Source organism: Solea solea, chromosome 13 (assembly GCF_958295425.1).
Source record: "Solea solea chromosome 13, fSolSol10.1, whole genome shotgun sequence".
In the NCBI taxonomy this organism is placed as follows: Eukaryota; Metazoa; Chordata; class Actinopteri; order Pleuronectiformes; family Soleidae; genus Solea; species Solea solea.
In genome coordinates, this window is record NC_081146.1 from 7,163,923 (window position 1) to 7,182,972 (window position 19,050).

Sequence of the window (19,050 nt, forward strand, 5' to 3'; positions counted from 1 at the left end):
TAACGTTTGCGACATTTTCGTAGTTCGTCTCTTTTATCTATTACCACGTGTTTACATGTTAACGTGTGAACATTGGCCATTTGTTTCAATGTAAAAATAATAAGCATCCTGTAAACAACTTTACACCATCAATAAATAAGCACCATTTGAGGCAGTACTTTTTGTCAAATTAAAGAAACAATTTCTTTTATTTACACCTGGAATTGAAATAGTTTTGATGTGTTATTGAAGCACTGTAGAAAAACATACATAGGGTTTGGTTTGAATTAAAATGGGGAAGTATCTGTATAGTTCTGGTAGACATCAAGAAACATAATAATATACCCACACTAACCATTTCCAAACACTTCAGAAACCTTATGAGAGTTTAAATTAAACCAAAACCACAAGAAAATAAAATATATACACATCATACAAAAGTTTATGAATCCAATTTTAACACTCATGACTTTGCTTCCTCACACGAAATCATGATCCATTAAGTTGTTGACAATATCCAGGAATGTAATATTTAATGTAATGTCTAATTGTGTGGGGGTTGACACAAACTGACAATGGACATAATTGTGTAGAAAAATCTCTGTACAAAACATGAAAGCAGATTTAATATGTACACAATATATGTATGTACTGTATAGATGTACCAGGTAACTTACATTTCAATTTCGATTTAGATCAACATATCTGTTCATAATGTTAAAGCACAGTATCTGCTAAACAATTAACGACACTGGGTGCTTCTGTTTCATCATCAGATCCAGGGTAGTGCAATGATCAGTGAGACAGAGAGGTTGGGCTGGGCATTTCTCCAAACTGTGCGTCTGCCAACACTGACAAGTCATGTTCAGTCTGAGTAAAGAAGCAGAAACACTGTCAACATAAAATCAATCTTTATTACACTGTCTGATTGTCCAAATCTCCAAAAATATATATACGAGACTAAGCATTGTTTTAATACGTTTGTATTGAAATAGCAGAAGTTCAGCAGAGTTTGTCACATACCTGTGGGTCTTTATCCTTCTCTGTTTTAGGAATGCGTAGCCTTCTTTTCTTTGGTCCAGCAGCATTATTCATCGCTGCAGATGATGTGGAACCAGACAGTCCATTGAGACGGTCATCCTCCACTCCAGTAACAGGATCTAAATGTGTTCCAGGCTCATCCTGAAAGAACAGACTAAAGCTGTAACAGTATGTAATGAAGTAGATCACCTGTATTCATTCATTCAGTGACTTATTATCAACTGCTTATTCTGTGAGGTAGGGCAGCAGCTAGCAATTATTTTCATAATCGATTAATCTAACAATTAATCAAGTACTTAGTCTTGTATTTGAAAAATATTGATGGTGTTTAGGAAACCTGGAAATGATGATGTTCCTGAATGTTTTTGACCACAAAGCAAGTTTTAATGATTTCTTTGTCAAATGGAGCAAAAAAACTGAAACATTTTTACATTTAAGAAGCTCGAAAATCAGAAAGATTGTTTTATTTGTTGAAAAACAAAACACTAAAAAACGATTAATTCACTATCAAAATAGCTGACAATTAATTCAGTAATCAATTTATCGAAAAATCGTTGCATCCCTGCCGTGAGAGTGGTGGAAGAGCTAGAGCTAATCCCAGCTGACATCAGGCACATTACAACATGGACAGGTTGCCAGTCCATCACCTGTTCAATATACAGAGACAATCACTGGACACTCACATTCACCCCCACGGTCAATTTAGAGTGTTCAATTAACCTAATTCCAGTCTCTGTCTTTGGACTGTGGGAGGAAGCCAGAGAAAACCATAGTAAAATCCATACAAAAAAGGCCCTCCATCAAATCACTGCCCTTCTTGCTGTGAGATAAGAATGCTACCATCACATGCATGTTTAATGCTAAATCAAATTTATAGGGAGATGATTTTGTTATTGACAGCTGTGATCTGTGTGAGGATGAATTAGGCAAAGTCAGTCACTGCACTTGACACAGATTCCATGTGTTTCACATTGTTTTTTGTAATTTGATTGCTTACGGGCTACTTACTACTGTGGGTTCAGCCTTACTAGTTAATCTTGTGGTAATCTTAAATATATTTTTATACATCAAAGATATTTTAAAACCTGAATTTTTACCCAGGAGAGTCAATTCATGAAAAACACAACTGATGAAATTATTCAAATTGGTGTTATGTTTAAATTCTTATACAATAAACAAAGTAAATATATTATCACGGTGTCAACTTCAAGTACAGAACTAAAATTAATAGTTTTACAATCTAATGATTCAAAGAGGTGTTCATGTCATTGTATACCAGTATGGATTTTACTCCTTACCTCAATAAATATAGTGAGCTGGGCATTTCTGTAATCATCCCCATGAGCATCTAAAGTCTTCATTAGAAACCTGCAAAGTTGAACAGGACACTAATGTGAGCAAGTGTGAATCTTCTGAGAAATTAAGTTATTATAATAAAGTTTTATACCTTCTTTCTTTTTTCAAGCGCCTTGTAATTCTTTGTACCTGGTGAAGGCGGCCCAGCATTTTCTGATTTACCTTAAATGAAAACATAACCCATATGGTAAGACACGTATACAATATATTAAACAACAATACACAAAAAAAATGATAAAAATCAATGAGAAAGAAATTATGAATAAGATTTATGAGAGGACATCATAACACACACCAGTTCAATTTCTTTACATCTCCTGCTGAGTGTGAGATATTTCTGTTTATCAAGAGCTCTTCTCTCTTCATCTTCTTGCACTGTGTTTTCAAGCAGCTCATTGCTTCCTGGGCCAAGTTCCACCTGACATAGAGAAAAATTACAATTAGGTCTGTGTGTTGTGATCAGCTTTCTATGTCACAATTGTTTTCAGTATTGTGCTCCAATGACTAAGCTATATAGATGTAACCACACCTCTGCACATCCTCCTGAGCTCCAATATAATTAGAAACCTCTTTAACACCTACTAAGTAAAATTTTGACTGCTCAAGCAAAGATAATATGTATATCCTGTGTGCTAAAGTGTGTGTGTGTGTGTGGGGGGGGGGGGGGGGGGACACACACACAGAGTATTATAGTATCATAGATCCTTGTATACACTTCCTTGTGACATAATGGCTCGAGGTGCACTAGCTGATCTGTGTTAATCCTACTATAACTATGATCATTCACAATACCTCTCCAGGTCCCAGCTCCACACCTCCTGGTTCCAGCTCTGCCTCTAGGATGTGTCCTCCAAACAGAGGAGGCAGAGCCAAACCAGAGAAATCCTCCATCATCTGAACAGAGAGGGGGAGACATTCTTTACTATACCTTCCTTGGGTGCAGCGAGTACAATGTAAGTGAGTAGACAATTAAATAAAAATGGTAAGAAAACGTGAGAAATCTGAGGCATTCTAAAGTGTGATAGCTAAAAATCTACTGAATCATCTCTACATTAAAAAACATGCCAATGTGTTTCAGTCATCAATCTGTGTCCATCAGCCTTTAGAGGATATTCATAAATACGGACATTTGTCCATATCTGTAAGCTTTTAGAAGTTGACGCAAATTTCATATTCATTCACATTACATTGCATATGTTAGTACGTTACATTAATGAATGAATGAGGAAAACTATATAATTCTAGGGCTGAAACAACTACTCGATTATTAATCGATTACTTAAATGTGAATATTTTCTGGATTCTTTGCTTCATATAACAACATTTTTCAATATTTTATGGACAAAATGATTACCCCATCAATCGAGAAAATAATCGGCAGATTAATCGATTGTGTCAATAATCATCAGCTGTAAATAAATCACGAGGTCCTGGAATGACTGGAAAGATGCAGACTCCTCTTTGGAGCACTCTAAACATTTCTTGAATTGTATGTCGCCGAACTAAATATTAAAACTGATAATAATAATCTTCTCTTTATCCTGATAATGGAAATTCACCACGCGCGACAATTACGTATATTGTCACATCCCTAGTAAAGGTACCATCGTTAGCATACTCTCTCGCTGTGTCGATACTTACATTGTTGTCTCTTGCGTGCGCTTTTAAAACTGCACTGCGGCTTGTTTCATGCGGTCAGTCTACGGCTGTGAATGATTGTCTTGTCTAAACTTAAACTCAAACTCACACTATAGCTGACTTAAACGCAAAGGAAAGCGAGAGCAGCTCTTTCCTCCACATTCCTCCTCTGTAAACTAATGTTTATGTTGTCGCACAAGAAAATACGTCATCTCGTAGCTACTACATTTCCCATGAGAACTTGCTCCGTTCAACTACAGGAGACAACATGGCGGGTACGTTGTGTTTTTGTGAGTTTATGTGAGCCAAACCGCTAGATTTAGCTGCAATGGACTAAATCTCGTCGAACATACATATAATTCAAATAGGCGAAATGTCACACTGTGTTTCTCAGAGTTATTTTAACCCAGTGGTGTTCATTCTAAATAAATCATTAAAACGTGACCTTGGATGTGTTGCTAGCGTTGGCTAATGTTAGCTAGCAGTACGCAAGAAGGGTTTAAACGTGATTGTTTTTGTTTTGTCTGTTTCTTTCTGCAGGAATCGTAGGTTTCCTAAAGAATGCATGGAACAAAGAGCCTGTTATTACGGCTTCCTGTGTGATCGGAGCAGTGGGTCAGTGTTTACTTGATGCGTAGAATAATAAGGTTGTTGTCAATCTTTAATGTGGTGAGAGAGTCCTCAAATTCGGATTTTATGGAATTCATATCAAAGCATGTGTTAAGCATGAAACATAAACATTTCTATTTCAGAATGTCAATGTTTCAACGTATTTAAAAATTCTGATTCAGTGCTAAAATCTACACAAATAATACAAGACGGGAATGTGATAAAGTTAAGTAGAAGGGAAAATAGTCTGTAGACACTGTTGGTGTAGTTTATGTTTTAAGAAAATGTTTTGTAATTTCTCCAGGTCTTGTTCTTCCTTTCGTCAGCCCCCTAACAAAGTATTCAAGAATGATGAATTCACGTGTCCCATACATCTACCCAGGTAAAGACTGTTTTCATATCACAGCATGGTTGTTTTAAGACTCTCATCTGGGATACAAGTGTTGGACACCCTTCAGTAATACATCCTTATATACACATGTTCAGACAAACGTAAACTTTTCCCCTCCTTCCTGGTGCAGTTCCTGTGCGAGATGATGGGACCTTGCCTGATGTCCCTGCTCATCCATGTGAACCCAGTGGGCACAACATGGAATGGTTTAAAAATCTATAACTTCACATTCTCGCAACAATTGCCTATGATTTTCCTATTGTTCATATTTGTCCACATAACCTTCTACTTGTCAACGTTCAACAATAAAAACTATTTAATTCTACAGTTTTTCCATGGTGTTTGGTTTGGATACATTTTACACATTTAGATTGAATCATACAATCATTGGAGTCATTACATGTTTCAGTATTGAGTTCAGAGGGGTTTTCCCTATTTCTTAGTTGAACGAGGCAAAAGCTTAGAAGAAAAAAAGTGTTGATGTTTTTGTCCTGCCACAGATAACTGGGCTTGTAGACCTAAGTCTAATACACCCACACTTGTGAAACAATGCCTTATGTCCAAAAACATGTCTCAGCATTAAGATATCTGTTGTATTTTTACAGAGTAGGTCTTGAGAGTTTTGAAACTAAGCTTTGGTAAAACCCTGATCCCTCAGGAAAAGCTTTGCATGACAACACTGGAATGTGTTTAATGTTGTTTTAAATTGGATTCCCTTTTTCATACCAGCATGGCTCTACTTAAGTAGAAAGGTAACTGAAGAATAGGTAATACAGGACTATATTTAACCCTTTAAAATTAACACCTACCTACCATTTAACATGAGACTAAGGATTGTTTATTGCTAAAATGCTTGACACTCTGTAGACTAACACGATGGATATATGATATAGAACAAGTTTTTCATTTACTTTTAAAGTAATAATGACATTGCTTTTATATAACTTTTATTTCACAACATATCAGTATTAAGTATTTCAGCCATCAGCAACATTCACCATCGTAATAAAAGATCTCAGTCTGTTTTCAATGCATTTTGTTTTTCTGTTTAAAATTGGTGTGCTATATTTAAACAATGTTTCACTTTGGAAGAATAGTTTTGAACCTTGGATAAGTTTGTGTCATTAGTGTTCTTTAACTCTTTATCATTTCCTAACATTTCTTCTCTGAATTTCTGAATTCAATATGAGTACAAAGTGAGCTACATAGTCTTACTACTTTGCAGAAGTAAAAACACATTGTTTTTAACAGTAGGAGAGAAAAAAATGTTTTACCATATCTGCAGGTTCAACAAAGTCAAAATGGTCCACCAAAGTGAAATATCCTTGTAAAAAGAATAAAAGCAATACAATCGTGTTTTAAGCATTACTTTCAAGTATAATTATACATTAAATCTCTCATTTTCTGTCATCTTTATTAATAATGCCCACTTAATGATATATCTGATGTTAATTATCTATGACACCTTGTGGTTGAATCTTAAAGGTGCTAAAACATCACAGCAACTTAAATCAGTTACAACTGAAAAAAAACAACCACTTGGGTCTGCACAGACACATCATTACATAAAGTTGCTAAAGGAGAATACACAGTTACTAAATATTATATTTCTAATTTACCATGAACACTTGCTCAGACATTGGTCAACTTCCCAAATTCCTTCTTCATCACTTTCATAAATACATTCCCCCGCAGTAAAAAATCTCCACCATCCGTCTTGTCTTTCACATCTTCTTTGAAGATTTTGCACAGTTTGATCAGTAAACACACAACTAAGCTCGACCTATGTAGATGTTGAATAGCTTTAGATATGGGTCTGGAAACGAATCAAGAAGACATCAAATCCAAAGACTATGCATGCAAGTTTCTCATTGCCAAGACGTTTGAACCATCCACGACATTCAATTTTCTAAAAGAAACACTTCTTACAATAATAACACCCTCCAATTGTTCAACTTTTAGCAGTTAAGGTTTGTGTTTGTGAAGCTCATGAGCTTTTCACTTTCTTTGTTTTTGCTTTGTATTAAATAAGTACAGTGCTGAGGATTTCACTCAACACTTGCACTGGAAGATGAACAAGTCTAACTAACAACACGTTTAAGGTAGAGTATGTTCTTACATTGTATTCTGAGTTCAGGCACAAAGTTAATAATAACTAATCAAAAAAAAATCTACAATTATACAATACTATCATGTAACTTCACAGCAGTACAATGTGTTAAATTTCATAAACATAAGATATACCTGACAGGGACTTTACAGCATTGCCCATGTTCAGTAATTTTAAAGTCAAAATGACACAAAACATAACTCATTGTGCCAATTTCATTAGATTCACCAAGATTTCTCAACCAAAACAATGTTCACCATCATTATATAATGTAATACTGTGGCATCTTCTCTAAAATAGAACAATAATATAATAATAATGTTATTATTGTGATAGCACTTAGGAGCCTGTCCTCTTTCCACAACAGTTCATTACAGTGAAAGAGAACTACCTGCTGTTAGGAGCCAGTCCCTAGATCAACCGAACAGAGGGAAACTTTCATATATATATGTATGGCACAAAAACATCATCACATGTTATTTTGAGAAAAGAAATGGCACCATGTTGACAATGAATGAAAATCACACTATAAAACAGAAAGATATCAATAGGCATCCTTCACAGGCTGGGACAAACCCATAAATGTTAGTTGCTTTGAAGGAGCAAGACAAAAATACAAGCCAAGTACAGCCAAACATCATAGTTCTGTTTCATTAAAAACTGGCAAAGGTTTTATTTTGTTGCCCATATTTTTACTTAAACAGGACTTTCAGACGTCACAGTGATTTTGCTTTTACTTTCTCCCATTGACTAACTTAACAGTGACTGGTCAGTGGTCATTTTGATAAAAGGTCAGTCTTAACACATGCACCTTTTATACTTTTATACTTCTTTCTGTATTTAATTAAATTGCCAGAGAAAACATTCTAAAGTTAAGAGTTACCACAAACCAGCGAGCTGTTGTGAGTGAACTGGTTCTCTGTTGACCAACCACTTACTCAATGATGGGAGCAGAGCGATCGTTGGTGACGGTTCTTCGGAGTCGTACGTGGGCAAACGGATTGGGCCTGAGGAGAGAGACCATTTGAACAAATTTAATATTTGTATGAGACGCAATGGAAAACTACAGACTTCCATCAAAACTGAACTGTTGTGACTAAAATCACACACATCAGTGCCACACTGTGACCTTTTACTCAAAGACAGAATGATCATGTGTTTCTTGGTTTGATTCCACCTTTGTGTGATTACACCACTATTGTCTCATTTCCTGTCAAATCTTACTAGTCAACAATCTTAAAAAGTGCCTAAAAAAATTAATGTATCTTTACTGTTTTACATCACTTTATGTAAACTGACATTTTAAGGGGTGCATTAGTGACTTACTGAATATCATTCATAGAAAATATAATGTACAATTCCCATGATGCAACTCAATTGAAGTGTCTATTACAGAGCACAAAGTAAATGTCCACAAATTGATAATTCAATTAAAAAACAACCATGATGACAACCTAACCTGGTTGGGGAAGGTGGTGAAGAGGCCAATTCTGAGGTGATCTGAAACACACAGGGCACAAATATTAGATTCAATTGCAATTAGGCTATTGCTCAACATGCAGTAAATAATTTAATTTTTCTAACCTTGTTGCTGTCAGCCATGCTGTATGGGCGTGGGCGGAAGGTGCTGACCCTCTGGGGAGGAAGCAAGCGCTCCTCCTCTGACTCAGGGGTGAGATCTGCGAGACCCGGAGACACTAGTTTGTCGAGCTGGCCAGTGCTGGTGCTGTTAGCTTTAGATAAGAAGAGGGAGCTACAGCGGAGGTATCAGACAGTGAGGAAGGAATACACAAGAAGAAAAAAAACGACAAAGGAAACATGATGAGAACGGAGAGATGTTGGTTTTGTGTGAATTCATCGACAATGCTGTTGGTGTTGGAGAGTAAAGTGGAAAGACTGAAGAGCGAACAGTATCATTCCGCAGTTTATCAACTCCTGCAACCCGGTTTGATTTATTAGGAGTAGGAATAGACATAGTACATACATACAGTACATACATATAGCTGATTTATTGATAGACTGCCTGAGGAAAGTGGAGTAAACACATTGCTCTTCGCTGACTTACCTCTCGAGGTGATCTAACCTGCTGTGATGCGTCTGAGTGTACGAGAAAGGGAACCAGCCTTTCCTGTGAGGGGAAAATGTCTTTATAAGTCAAGCAAAAAACAAAACTTCAATCAAGTTTTGTTTGAATGGAAGTGTCTGGAAAAAATTAGCTTTAATAGATGTAAATTTTTTTAAAGTCTGTTCCCATCCCACTTCATCTTATGTCAGTGACAGCAGATCATCTCAGCTGTGTCTGCAGACGTGTGTGATTGATGGCAAACATACCGTCCAGTACGTTCATTTTGACCATAGTGCCATCCGTCTCTGGGCTCAGAGATGAGCAGGGTGATGTTGTCTCCAGGCAGGAAGTGCAATAAGCAGGCACCACCCCCTATCCCACCCCCCTCAGATGCTCCGGCACCATGAGCAAACATGGCTTCCACGCGTGTCGGTCCAGATAACGGCAGCATCCTGGGGAGACTGGAGCCTGGATAGAGAAAGAGACAGAAGAACATGAGGAGAGGAGGTCTGGGGATTAAGAGACAATCACAAACACTTTCAGATCTTACCCTGAAAACCACCTAGCCTCATTTCACTGACAGGTCTCCTCGGCAGTGGAAGTGTTGCTGTGGCACTCATCTCTGCAGCCCTCAGCAGCCCAGCGTTGTGTGAGGGTTTTAAAGTGCTGCTTCCTAATGGTCCTACCTGCTGGTGCAATAGTTGCACAGGAGTCATGGCCCTGGACAGAGGAGCACTGTGAGGCAGTGGAGGACTGTGTGGAGCACTGTGTGGGATCGGGAGGGTCATGCCATGCAAGGAGCTGCTGGCTTGGGAGAGCTGACTGAGCGACATCACTGTGGAGGGGATGAGGCTCGGGGAGAGGTTGGACGTGTTGGTGGAGAGGAGGAGGGAGCTCTGCAGGGCCGAACTACTGGACGTGGTGGCAGTGGACGCAGCAGAGCTGGCGTTGCTGCCGGTGCTGCTATCAGGGACAGGGCTGGCTGTGGCACTGACAGGAGTGCTGGTGTGCTGAGGAGAAGCTCCACGTGACGATCCTCCAGCCGCTCCTTCAGTGGACAAAGCAGAACGAAAGGTCTGAGGAGATCCCTGAGGAAGAAACGTGTCACTCTGGGAGGAGGAGGAGGGGAGCGAGCGCTGCTGCTGTGAGCGACTGGAGTCTCCATTCAACAAAGGAGGGACCTCCTGAACAGAGAGCCTCTGAAAAAAACAGAACAAGTAATTGTAGCTACAACAGAAATATGAGGTCAATGTTTGAACTAAATCATTTAGTTAATGTCTAAGATTCCAGTTATTAGAGGTACACGCATGAGTCACATCACATTTTTTAATGACTTAAGACTGAAGTTAGCAAAATCAAAATCAAGTCTTCCAGTCCAGCATAGGATGAATTGCATGTCGTAGATCTACAGTGGCCTTCATGTACCATATATGCACCTGTCATGGAGTGAAGTAGAGTAAGCCCAACGTTGGTACTGTTCATTAAGTGACTTTGTGGTTGTCTCTCTGAGGAATTTCATAGATGTCCTGACTCTAATTTTTAATTTGTCTGAATTTGTCTCAGGGCCACTAAAAACAACTTGGTGTATTGCCTGACTCTCACGTGGATTTAGGTTTTTAAAGGTCAAATCCAAAGAAAGTGTACATCAAGTATCTGACCTGAACTCACCTGTTCTGGCTGAGCAGAGGCGAGCTTGGTGTGACGGAGAACCTCAGCGATCCCAGCAGCTCCTGAGCTTTGAGGGGCAGTGTGACGCAGCAGGTTCAGAGCGCGCTCTGGCAGTTTTGTCGGCTGAGAACATGACAGCTGCCAAGAAGACAGTTTCTGCGAAAGAAGCTCTCTCACCTGCATGAGCATAAAAGTGAAGACGGAAGGCTGAGATCAATATCATTCATTTTTTTCAAGTCACATGACGTACTACAACCGCCAGAGACATCTGGATTTCACTATTTGCAAACAAAGAAGTACATGAGAACATATCACCTTGGACAGTATTGGCTCTTGAACAGCAAATGTGAACTTAAAACTAGTTAAATTTCATGTGTATGAAATGAACTTTGATCCACAGTAGTTCTTTTTAAGTGTGACCGGACACCACACTGACCTTGGAGTGGTAGTTGATGAGCAGTTTGGTGACACAACACTGTCTGTCCACCAGGAAACAGTATCGTCTCCTCTCCTCAGTGAGTGCTGACTTGTAACCCGCGGCAACCAGCGTGTCCAGCTCACCTTGGCGACGACTCATTAACTCCACATACTGTAGGAAGAATCAGAAATTTGACCTCCTGAATGTCCTCAAACAATCACACACCAACCCTAATATATGTAGACTCGGTGACCTTTAGTCTACATTGTAAGGAGGGAGGAATGACATCATATCTTGCCTGTTTCACAGTGATAACAAAATCGTCAAATATTATCCTGTGACCTTTGCGTACACACCACTGTGATTTCTCACGTTCACCCTGTGAGAGGACAAATCGTCTCGCCCTCTGATATCCTTCGTGCTTCCTCCAGCTAAACATTTTTCTCTAAGTTGCTTGTTTTTCTGAATAATCAGCTGAAGCAGATTGTTCTTTAATCTTATTCACGACGACCTACTTTGCACACAAATGCTTTTTAATCTGCTGTAATGCTGAGTGGGATGTTAAGAGTTTGAAGGATTTCACAAAAGCAAGAGATCACTGTTGACTCACTTCACTTTACAAGTGGGTGCACCTTGTGGTGCTCTGCTCTTCATTTACCTGCATCTCTCTGTCTCCGTATTTGTTGGGGTGACGGCTACCCTGACTCTTCCTGCGGAGTTTCTTGAGCTGGGACTGGCAGCGCTCGATAGACTCAGTTTTAGATCTCCGCTCACTCTGATACTTCTTTAAAGTGGCCTGAAAAGAGAGTAGATAGAAGTGTCTTGATTATCATTTCAAATTTAAAAGTGCTATGTGACAAATGAATCATATTAAGACATAAAACGTCCATGATGTGAATTGAGAGATTAAGCAGGTTTAAGTGAAATACTGCAGTATATTCACTGAATACATTTTCATTTACTTAAATTCTGTTTATGTTTTGGTTCAGTGTTTTGGTCTGATGCACCTTCCACCGCAAATCACACAGCTAGAAGCACCTGAACACACAGGATGTCAGCAGAGAGCAGCTAATCGTTAAGGGATACTAAACCCAAAAAGCCTCAGTACCGCTTTAAAAAATGTCTCGACCAGAAGAGAAGAAAAACAAGTGTCTGCAGTGGACATGTTTAAATTTAGATTGCTGTAAAAGGAGAGGACATTAATGATGGACGTCGACAGACATACATGTTGGCGTGGATACGTTTCTCCTAGACAGGGAAACAAAACAAGGAGCTTAAGTCACTTTTGCTGGTGGATATTTATTGCTGCCTGTTGCTGACAACTCAAAAATTAACCAAAAAAGGTTAATTCATTCAATCATTCATCTTCTACCGCTTTATCCTCCACATGAGGGTCACGGGGGGCACTGGTGCCAATCCCAGCTGACATAGGGCAAAAGGCGGGGTACACCCTGGACAGATCACCAGTCCATCACAGGGCTGTGGTGTGTCCAATTTAACTAATTGGACTGTGGGAGGAAACCGGAGAACCCGGAGAAATCTCACTCACACATGGGGAGAACATGCAAACTCCATGCAGAAAGGCCCTTGTTTTTCTTCAAAAAGGATTAATGTTTATAAAAATAAAACAGACGATGGGACAGTTATATATGTGGATGAGAATGTGCATAAACTCATTGTAACGCTGGGTATAAGTGCAGCCTTGTTTTTCCATATTTTGTCAAATCTGGCAACCTACATGAACCAAGCACATGTAATGTTTAGAACTGGGAGAGCAGTAACACTTTTAAACACTTTAAACACATTTTACATCCATCTACTTTAATTAAAGAAGTTGTTTTACTAGTTATCACATGCATGTATGTATATCTATAGTGTGAGTAAGACACATTTTGGTCAATGTGCACGTACTGTGAGGTATTTAATGTCCAGCTCCAGCTTCTGCTCCAACTGTGCGAGCAGCTCCGAGTGAAACAGTTTCAGCTGTCGGTGAAATGAGACAAAATCGCAATAATATCAATATATTAACCAGATAATAAATGTCATTATTAATATGTCATGAAATGATCCCACTGCTGCAGAATCTTACCACATCCTCCAGCTGCACCTGTATCTGTCTGTGTACCTCAGCCATCTGAAACAGTGTGTCACCTGTGACAAGCAGCAAAATGTAAAACATGTGATCATGTGATCATTCTCTGCTGCTGCTGCTGCTCTAAAGCTGACACAATGTTAATGAAAATAAAACAGTTTTGTATGAACACTATGTGATGAGTGCAGCTTCTTATCCCTGTGTTTTCAAAGACTCTGGCAACCACACCCCTGCAGTATTTTCATTTTGATTTGCAGTGACCATTTTAAATGATAAAGGTCACTGTTGCACATATGTTCAAATGCAGTAGATGACCTTTAACCTGCACAGAAGCATTTGCGCTCAGTATCACCATCAACACAAGAGCAGCATGTGGTAAAAATAGACAACACAACACTTAAAATGTGATCAAAGTTGCTGCCTTGACAATAATTTCTCGTTTACAGAGTGGCAGTGGGTCGGTCAGTCCCTCCCTCGGTCACACAGCACTGTAGTATGTGGTGGCTGGCATCTCGCCCTCGGACACTCTTGCCTGCCTCCCCCGCTGTTTTTCAGCATTACAATGAGATCATGTGGTGTTGTTAATCTCCCAACAATGACCCCACTCTCTCCCTTTCCCTCTGTTCTCTCTGTCTCTGCATTTCCTCATTCCCTCTTGTCTTCATCTCCTCGCTCTCCAACACATGCAGCAGCCTCACAGACCAAATGCAACTTCTCACCAGCTGTCACACACACTGACTCTGTAAACTTTATTAGCTCTTTACAGTAAATCATTTTTATTCTCTCCTCAGCCCATCCTCCTCTCGCCGCCAGCCGCCCACTTACCCAGCTCTTTGGAGCCTTGACTGTCACTCGCGAGTTCTCCGAGTTTCACCAGGGCATCAAAGTAGCCTTTGGCAGCCACGGTTACTCCTAATGAAGAAAGCACATTTAGGGGAAAATCTCGAAAGGAAATCTCTACATAGAGCCAGGACCAACCTTTTAAACATTCAGTAAATTAGAACAGTTTTAATGGATTCATTTACCCCATAAAATGCAAAAATAGTGCCTCTGCTCAACTGACCTGTCAGGGCTTTTTCATAGTGTTTCCCCATGGTCACAAAGTTCTTCAGACTGGGGTTGAACTGGTCCAAAATTCCCTGTTAGCAATTACAGGTAAGACATATAGTCTGTACACTTCATGACAAGCTCTGCTCATATTTATAACTTGTATAACAAATACAGTCCAGTTTTACCTTGTAGACGTTTTCTGTCATCTTGTTGACCTCCTCAGTTCGGGACATTTTCCTCGTCTCACGTTTTAATGCCACTGTGTACGTTTCTACTGTTGTTCAGGGTCCTACACGTCAAAGTAATCACCAATAACCTGAAGAGGAAAATATGAGGATAAATATATCACAGTTGCTGATAAATGACTCCTAAAATGTACCAGGAAACTTAGGGAGAAGCACACACAGTATTTGTATTTATCTGAACTGAGCTTCATTCACAGCTATTTCTTGTTCATTGGCTCCAGATTATCAGACGTTATTTGCCTTTTTTTTCATTGTAAATGCATATCATTAGGTTTTGGACATAAAAGAAGACAATAAAACAATTGATCAAATACAAAGAAAAGTGGTAATTAAGGTTTAAACCATTAAAACCACTGAGAAATTACTTTTCTCTTTGAACTTCTTAAAGGAGCTGTATGTAAATAATGTGTATTCAGTTATACATGACTGTGATATGTCATAAAGTGAAATACTGGCATCATACAGCCAGTAAAATAAAACTTAAATGTGAATCAACATCCTGCAAATACTGTGTATGTTTATGTTGTGGCATAAGTCTAGTCTAGTTGAGTTTCTTACATGCAGCCCCTTTAAAATGTCATATTGCACTTCTCTGTTCCAGATTGAATGTGTGAGATGAAGTTCAGCTTCCGAACTCCATCACAACAAGCGACGAGGACAGCAGCAGTGTTATTTTCACATGAATCCCCCCTTGAGTCTCAGCTGCCAGTTTCTACATTATCACTTCACAACACTGCGACAAACCCAAATATTGCTCCTAGATGTGTGTGCCAGAAGACTTCTACCATGTCAGATAAGAACAATGGGGTCCTCAAGTCCAAGTCCCAGGTGTCAGAGCACTGAACAAACACATGACAGCGATGTTTCCCCCGGCACAGGGGACGATCATGAGGGGGACCGCTGTGGGGTCAAATGATTTCCAGTCTGGATTTGATGGCAAAAGCCTCGCTCTGGTTTTTTCCAGTGCAGCCCGTCTTTGTTAACATAGCGAGATTAGAGACAAAACATTGACCTAGATCAACTAATGGTATATGACACAAAGAAAACATTTCCAGACTCCTGCTCATTAAGACCTGCCTGGTGTCATCTGCAGGATAAGACACAAGAGTGGAGGCTTTTTTTTATTTAAAGACTTTAAGGTGATGATAAAGTAAACTATTTAAGCTGGACAACATGTTAAAGTGTGTGTATCAGAGGGTTAGTGAGTGTGGTTTGCTTTGAAATAAAGTGCTGTTTGTTTCAGGATGCAACAGGAACAGTCTGCAGGTGGTTGGAGAGCTGATACAGAAGATGCATTCATGTGGCTTCGCCTCTTTAAATGTCTTAAAATGTGAGTGGAAGTACACACTGCACTTAAAAGCAGTGCATGCATACAAAGGACATGAATGCTAATTACAGAGGTAATACATAGTAGGCCTGAACGATTTCCGATAAATTGCAATTATTTTGACTGAAATTACAAGGGAATGGTCATTTTTACCATCATTATTCTCATTTGTGCAGATCTGTGAGAAACAAAGAGGATTTCTTCACTCTGTAGTGCATGGTGAGTAATTAATTTCAAATAATTGTTCAGCCATAATCCATAGTTAAAAGTATCCATCCAACAGTAAATATTAAGTTCAATTAGTTTATCAACAGAATGATGATCTGATTAATCATTAGTGCCATTCTTCATTCAGTGTTTCACTCTGGGACAATTATATTTAACCTCACCATATCATGATAATGTGAATATCTTTAAGGTTTGGCACAGCTGAAGAACAGTTACTAGCTGAGCTCCAATTAAGTTAAAACTGTAAATGAAAAGATGAAACTACATTTTTTTTTATATAGAAGTAGCTTTCTCTTTACAGTGATAGAATCTTTGTGTTGGGGCATTTGTTTCACTATTACTTGACACTTTGTAACTCAAAACACTTATGTGCTGCAATACTGAGAACATATTCATGTTTTTACTGTGTTTCTCCAAGGATTAGTTCATTTAATATCACAGCTAAAGTAGTTCTCTGGCGTTAAATGGACGTTTTTCCACTACATCTCATCGCAATTCATCAAGTGAAGCACATGCAAAGTATCCAAACATGAAACGTGTTAAAGACATGTTTAAAGTGGAATCATAAATAACACTGTTGCACAGTGTGGAGGGTTTTGTGTTTTCGCCCCTCTTCCCTCTGCCATTTGTCCTCCTCACTGTTCTGTGCAGTTCATCAACAGCAGCTACCTGTTGATCTGCAACACTCAGACTCCATCTGTGCAACACAAACTCGATGATTCAGCGACTCTGAAATGAAAAGAAGAAGTTACATACCTTTTTCTGATCTCATTGTAGGAAACGATAAAAGCTTCCTGTGCGTCTTTGAGTGTTTAATGAACAGTACACCCCCCTCTTTCCTCCCTATTAGACGACTTTCCCTCTCCGTTAGTTAGTGGGGGGTTGTTTCATCCTGCAGCGCACTAAATCTCAGCTCCCCATCCCTCCACCCCTTTTTCACATGCAACCACTTTCTCTCTCTCTCTCTCTCTCTCTCTCTCTCTTTCTCGCTCTCTCTCGCTCTGTCTCTCTCTCTCTCAGGAATCGGGGTCAGCAGCAGCAGCAGCAGTAGCAGATATGTGGTGCCGTTCAGTACCTCTCCTCATTACAGAGCCGATTATCAACATGCCAAACAACGACGCACCGACAAACGCGGCCCCGCTCCACTACAACCCGCTCAAAACTCCCCTTTGCCTCCCATTCAGAGTCTGCCTCTCTCTGTCTCCCTCTCTCACTCGGGCAGAATAACAATGAGCTGACGGGACCAAGTGAATAGCAGCAGCAGCAGCAGCAGCAGCAGCAAGAGAATAATGACTTGGACTTTTTAAGCCAAATACTGAGCAGCACAGGCTACACACACACACACATGTTCGACATTCATGACTTGAGGGGACATTGCATTGCCTTACATTCATTTCCTGGAGACTTACTCTAACCTTAACCACAACTGCTACTGGCCTAATCCCAACCCTGACCCTAACCTCAACCTAACCTTAGAACATATCTTCACCTTAAAATGTAGTCATTTACGTTAAGGGGACTTGCTTTTTGTCCCCACAAGGAAGACAAGTCCCCATAATGGGACTGTGTGAACAGGTTTAGGTCCCCACAACATCAGTAATACCTGGACAGCCTCAAACACACACACACACACACAAATGGTTTCCATGACTTCAGAGGACATTGCATTGACTGGAGACTTACTCTAACCTTAACCAGAATTACTACTGGCCTAATCCTAATTCTAATCCTAACCCTAACCCTAACCTTAACCTAACCTTAAAACAAGTCTTCACCTTAAAAGGTAGTAATTTATGTTATGGGGACCATAAGGAAGACAAGTCCCCATAATGTGACATTAACCTTAATGCGCGCGCACACACACACACACACACAGGGCCATCACTGGCCCACATACACCAGAGCCCATCACGCATTCCTGCTGCTCCCCATTCTCACACTCACAGAGAGGAGGAGGAGGAGGAGGAGGAGGAGGCCCTGCCTGCATAGACACAAGCCTTTCATCAACTGCAATAAAGTGATGAAGAGTAAAAGGTTTACATCAACATGAAGGTCCTAAAGAGGAGGATTGTAATGTGGTGGGAAAAGTTGAGAGTCAGCAGTGACCAGATCTTCATTAAGCCACTTTACTTTACTTACTACTGGACTGACACTTGATGTGTGAGATTCAGAGTACTGAAATGTTCTACTCAAGTAAAAGTACCACTATTTACCTAAGTACAAGTAAAAGTACTGGTCTAAACATGTACTCAAGTTAAAGTAAAAAAGAAACTTGTTTTTAAAGTTTAGTAAAAGTCACTTAGTTACTTTTTTAACAAGGTTGGGGTTATTTCTTGTGTCTTGCAAAAAAGACAAGGGGACACAAATCTCATTATTTGTTTTTATTCATATACAGTACATGACCTGTATAAGATTGAGTGCAGTTGAGTTGTGTTGCAGTTGCAGCCTTTTACCACAGGATGGCAGCATGACTCCCTGCAGCGCTTGTCCTGCAGGAGATGTAACAGTGGTACAATAAGTGCAGACTGAAGTTTTACACACCTACACCTGTAAATATGTGGTTTGATAACAAAAACAAATAGATGGGAAGAAAATAAAAAAATAAAAATACAAAAAAACCTCCAAACATGCATTTACATTTGTGACATTCCAAAAGAAATCCAGGCATTGTTGACAGTGTCAGGAAATGAGACATTCAGGGGCCTTATTTTGTGTCCTTACCTCATCACAGCAGCTCATCACCTCTCCACACAGTCAAAAACACACCAACACCAACAGAGTTCTGAATGGAGACAGTTTGGTCGAGGATCATCTCACCATTCATAAGACTCTT

General features: G+C 39.5%; 3 protein-coding genes across 4 annotated transcripts; 1 reads left to right on the forward strand and 2 right to left on the reverse strand.

Annotated features, from left to right (window-relative positions):
- Positions 1 to 121: 121 nt before the first annotated feature.
- On the reverse strand, positions 122 to 8,131 carry tfpt (TCF3 (E2A) fusion partner). Of its 2 annotated transcripts, none has more exons than XM_058647699.1 (7): positions 8,063 to 8,131; positions 3,169 to 3,270; positions 2,672 to 2,794; positions 2,468 to 2,538; positions 2,319 to 2,388; positions 1,003 to 1,161; positions 122 to 849 (listed from the first exon to the last, which is right to left on the reverse strand). In XM_058647699.1, exons 2-7 carry the CDS (start codon positions 3,268 to 3,270, stop codon positions 775 to 777), a joined length of 600 nt encoding a protein of 199 aa, XP_058503682.1. In that variant the 5' UTR covers positions 8,063 to 8,131; the 3' UTR covers positions 122 to 774. The 2 variants fall into 2 exon arrangements, with proteins under 2 accessions (XP_058503682.1, XP_058503681.1); XM_058647698.1 differs by lacking the exon at positions 8,063 to 8,131 and adding an exon at positions 4,018 to 4,194 and having other exon boundaries at positions 125 to 849.
- On the forward strand, positions 4,212 to 5,339 carry ndufa3 (NADH:ubiquinone oxidoreductase subunit A3). The gene is made up of 4 exons (XM_058647700.1): positions 4,212 to 4,289; positions 4,555 to 4,629; positions 4,928 to 5,005; positions 5,145 to 5,339. Exons 1-4 carry the CDS (start codon positions 4,283 to 4,285, stop codon positions 5,234 to 5,236), a joined length of 252 nt encoding a protein of 83 aa, XP_058503683.1. The 5' UTR covers positions 4,212 to 4,282; the 3' UTR covers positions 5,237 to 5,339.
- zgc:158689 (uncharacterized protein LOC791177 homolog) lies at positions 5,945 to 17,397 on the reverse strand. Its single transcript, XM_058647697.1, has 15 exons — positions 16,974 to 17,397; positions 14,603 to 14,733; positions 14,431 to 14,506; positions 14,193 to 14,279; positions 13,365 to 13,426; positions 13,187 to 13,258; positions 11,934 to 12,071; positions 11,294 to 11,446; positions 10,858 to 11,034; positions 9,740 to 10,388; positions 9,456 to 9,657; positions 9,190 to 9,252; positions 8,709 to 8,877; positions 8,584 to 8,624; positions 5,945 to 8,131 (listed from the first exon to the last, which is right to left on the reverse strand). Exons 2-15 carry the CDS (start codon positions 14,648 to 14,650, stop codon positions 8,059 to 8,061), a joined length of 2,010 nt encoding a protein of 669 aa, XP_058503680.1. The 5' UTR covers positions 14,651 to 14,733; positions 16,974 to 17,397; the 3' UTR covers positions 5,945 to 8,058.
- Positions 17,398 to 19,050: the final 1,653 nt, after the last annotated feature.